This window comes from Anarrhichthys ocellatus, unplaced genomic scaffold (assembly GCF_004355925.1).
Source record: "Anarrhichthys ocellatus isolate YVR2014 unplaced genomic scaffold, GSC_Weel_1.0 scaffold4914, whole genome shotgun sequence".
NCBI lineage: Eukaryota > Metazoa > Chordata > Actinopteri > Perciformes > Anarhichadidae > Anarrhichthys > Anarrhichthys ocellatus.
Window position 1 is genome coordinate 1 of NW_022284888.1, and position 3,920 is coordinate 3,920.

A 3,920-nucleotide genomic window follows, 5' to 3' on the forward strand; every position below is an offset into this window, starting at 1 on the left:
GGAACTCAGAGGTGATGAAGGTGACCCAGCTCTACTCTTCATCACTACGATGCTGGAACTCAGAGGCGATGATGGTGACCCAGCGATGTCCAGTAGTCTCCAGTGAGAGCAGCAGCTGCTGCTCGTTGTAACGCCGTCGCTTTAGTCGTCCTCTCCTTTAATACAATTCGTGTGTTCTTCTGGTGACGGTGCGTCTTGAGGCTCATACATGACGTCATTCGTTGAGATCCTAAAGCTGCGTTCACACCAAACGTGACGAGAATGCACCTTGAGAACGTTCCTCAGACCGACATCTTCCACAACACTAACCTGCAGTTTGTCTCCACTTCTCTGTAGCATTTGTTAGCTTGTCTTGCTTTAGTTTATCTCTACTTCTCCCACACGCTGCATCAACGTAGTCTGAAGACTTCCTCCACCGTTTGTTTGGGTGATTTGCTGCATCAACGGTGTGTATTGCATTAAAAAAAAACTGCGTTAATGCGCGATAAAATAATTGTCGACGTTAATTAATTAATGCGTTAACGCGATAAGTTGCCCAGCACTAGTTTTTTTTATAAAATCTGGTTAAAGTAAACGCTTTATTTGTGGAGAGATTTTAAATGAGACATGAAGAAAAATGTTCTTGATTAAATATCAACATTTTAATCGTTTTGGCTTATTTTTCTGACGTAGACGTTTGTCGCATATGATGTGTTCAAGGACTGTCGGAAAGATGAAAACCTGACGATAATGACAGTTTTTACACTTTCTTTAAAGGTCATTAGTGTCCCATCGGCAGGTTTTTGGGTGTTCAGAGGGTTAACCTATTAATAATCTGCAGCCATGTTTTGTTTTAGTCAAATATCTTAAAATGTTTCACGTTTTGAAATGTTCTGATCGATTAAGATCCATCTGTGGTTTAATGGATCCAAACCACTCAGCCGCTTAATGAACAGACTCCTTATTGTGAACTGAAATGGATCGTCAGTGATGTTTTACATCACAATACTCCACATTTGTCTGATGGCAGCTGATTTGGTTCCTGCAGGTTTCCCCCCCTCAGCCTACGTGATCCCTCCCCCGGTGGCGTTCCCGGGTCTCCAGGTGAACCCGGGCTTCGCCTTCTCCACCGGAGTGTCTGTCCCCGGTCCGTTCCTCCAGCCGGGCGTCCATGCCCAAGCCGGCAGCCAGGCCGGGAAGCAGTCACACATTCCCTACAGTCAGCAGAGGCCCTCCGGTCCGGGTCAGGGGCCCGGGACCTCGGTTCCCATGAACCAGGGTCAGCAGAACCAGGCCATGCAGCAGTCGGTCCAGCTGCAGGTGCAGGCGATGAGCCAGCAGCAGCAGTCTCCCACCAAACCGGTCCAGCAGGTCGGGATGGGGAAGAGTCCACCTCACCACCCGGGTCTGCAGCAGGTCAGTGTCAGTTAAACATGTCAGACAGACAGTGAGGGAGGGAGGTTGACGTGACGGTGTGGTTGAGGTTGGCGGTGTGGTTGAGGTTGGCGGTGAGGTTGAGGTTGACGTGATGTTGAGGTTGGCGGTGAGGTTGAGGTTGGCGGTGAGATTGAGGTTGGCGGTGAGATTGAGGTTGGCGGTGAGGTTGAGGTTGGCGGTGAGGTTGAGGTTGAGGTTGACATTTACTGTGTTTGTGTCTCTGGTCTGGGCAGTACATGCAGGTCCAGGATCAGCCGGCTCAGATGTGGAACCAGGGTCAGGCTGCTCTGCAGAAGATGCAGATGTCCATGAAGCAGCCTCAGCAGCAGCAGACCTTCTACATGGCGGCTCAGGATCCTCTCAAACTGTATGAGCACCAGCTGCAGCCGGCCAGCATGGAGAAGAAGATCAAGTACCCCAACGTCAAGATGCAGGACTTCTACTGGGAGCCCACCTACAGGATGGGGGACGGTCTGGCCGTGATGGCGGACCGCATGAAGAGGCCTCCGCCGGGCGGGATCTGCTCCGAGCAAGACGGCTCCGGTGGTTCCCGGGGCCCCCCCCTTTGAGGTGAGCATCTCTCTGAGGGAGAAGGAGGAGGAGGAGGTCCTGCTGCTTTTCTGTCTCTGTGCTTCTTTTTCTTTTCCTACTTAATTTTTTTCTCCTCTTAGTCTCTTTTGTGATGTATATATTATTTATAATTCATCCAGTTCAATTTGAAAACTGACGATAAATATTGTTGAGATATTATTATTATTATTATTATTATTGTTTTTATCACTTTATTTATTTGATCTGACAGTCAGTTGTTGACATGCAGACGTACAACTGTTGGCTGATTCAATATATATGGAACTAAATCATAGAATTATTGTGATGTTCTGGACCTTTAATGAGGACATTCTCTCTCTAACTGGTGCAACATGTCACCTGACCTGGTGTCACGAGGACGGACTATGAATCTGTTAATATTGATGTTCAACATAAATACCTGCTGAATGATGCAGATCTCTGATATTTGTTTCATTATTCCAGAGCTTTTGGCTTAACTTTCCTTCTTTTCCAGCTCAGTCTTACTGGCTTGCCTTATTTCTTTTACCCCCCCCCCCTCTCTTCTTCTTCGTCTTCTGCTCCTCCTCCTCCTCCCCACCAGGACAACAAGCCTCTTCTACCTCCCGACCTGTTAAAAAGCCTAGCAGACTTTGAGGAGGAGGAGGAGCTCGTCTTTTCTAAGCCTCCTGATTTCTTCCAGGCCTTGGCCGGCCCTCTTAGCTCTGCTCCTGGACCAAACATATTTGTATGTAGCACTGCTTTCTGCCTCCAACACCCCCGACCCCACCCAGACCTCTACAGCCAGAGTCTTGTGATATTATTATTATCTTGTGGCTCGGTTTGTTGTTTCACAGACGCAATCAGATCATTTAATTTGCCCAAATAAAACTCTCAAACTCAGTTAAAATAGTCACAAAATATTTCACACCTCGATTCCTTTTCTAAAACGTGAGTCTGAAGGTCCAATAGGACCCCTCTCACAGTTTACCGTTAACAATCACAGTGTAAATAAAGTGTTACTGACTCAGTAGAACATGTGTTTCTAGTCTCTGATCTCTGATCTCTGATCATGTTTCATTGTAAACAACCAATCGGTGATTAAAGCAACAGGAGGAGAGCTAGTAACGTTAGCAGCACCGCTAACGGCTAACCAACAGAGGTTCACTTCAGTTACATTATGATGCCTTCAGGCTCTGCTCAGTGAACATGAGTACTGGCTGAAGGTACATTATAACCTTATCATGATGTGTTCACATGTAATAAAAAGAAGAGTCCGACTGCTACAGAGGAGATCTCTGATAGTTAATCTAGAGTTTTCTAAAGTTTCTAAGATTCAAATATCCTGTGTGAGGTTCCTGTTGATGGTCAGACTACTGGGGCTTTAGATTTTAAAGAAATGAGTCTCAGGTCCTGGTTTAGTCATAACAAACCAGTCTGTGTCCAACAAACCGAAGCAACAACATACAAATACAGAAATACATGAACTTCTGCTTCACAGTAGAAGTTCTCCAGCTTCTTAACTTCCTTTGGTCACATTCCTTTCAGCTGATAAATATAACATATGTAAATATATGTTATATTTATAACCAGTGTTTATACATTTGTCAGCCACTTGTTTCGTAGAAAAGATTAGATGGATGTCAGTAGAGTTAATAAATCCTGCAGCTCAGCTCTGCAGCATGTTGTGAGAAACATGGTGGACGGTGAAAGAGAATAAAATCATTGTTGAACATGTGTGAGATGTCTGCTGGTCCTCATCCCGTCTGTCCTTTGGTCTCTGCAGCTGCCGAACCAGACCAGGATGGAGAGCGGCCCCGAGATCGTCTCGTCTCTTCTGCCCATTTCTGGCTTCCCCATGCAGGTCAGACCCGACATCCAACGTTAGCTCAGCTTGTTCCTCTGATAACTTAAGATCCAGACGTCTGATGCTAACGTTAGCTCAGCTTGTTCCT

At 46.2% G+C, this 3,920-nt stretch overlaps 1 protein-coding gene across 1 annotated transcript; it reads left to right on the plus strand.

Moving 5' to 3' along the window:
• Nucleotides 1–576: 576 nt before the first annotated feature.
• On the plus strand, nucleotides 577–3,902 carry LOC116379678 (protein SMG7-like). Its single transcript, XM_031841652.1, has 4 exons — nucleotides 577–1,395; nucleotides 1,650–1,979; nucleotides 2,570–2,713; nucleotides 3,752–3,902. Exons 1-4 carry the CDS (start codon nucleotides 970–972, stop codon nucleotides 3,851–3,853), a joined length of 1,002 nt encoding a protein of 333 aa, XP_031697512.1. The 5' UTR covers nucleotides 577–969; the 3' UTR covers nucleotides 3,854–3,902.
• Nucleotides 3,903–3,920: the final 18 nt, after the last annotated feature.

Bases quoted from the DNA above. Each gene is read 5' to 3' on its own strand.
- LOC116379678 (XM_031841652.1), top strand. From the start codon at position 970: ATGTTTTACATCACAATACTCCACATTTGTCTGATGGCAGCTGATTTG. The intron at 1,396-1,649 runs GTCAGTGTCAGT...TGGTCTGGGCAG, and splicing joins ACCACCCGGGTCTGCAGCAG to TACATGCAGGTCCAGGATCA. The intron at 2,714-3,751 runs GTATGTAGCACT...TGGTCTCTGCAG, and splicing joins CTCCTGGACCAAACATATTT to CTGCCGAACCAGACCAGGAT.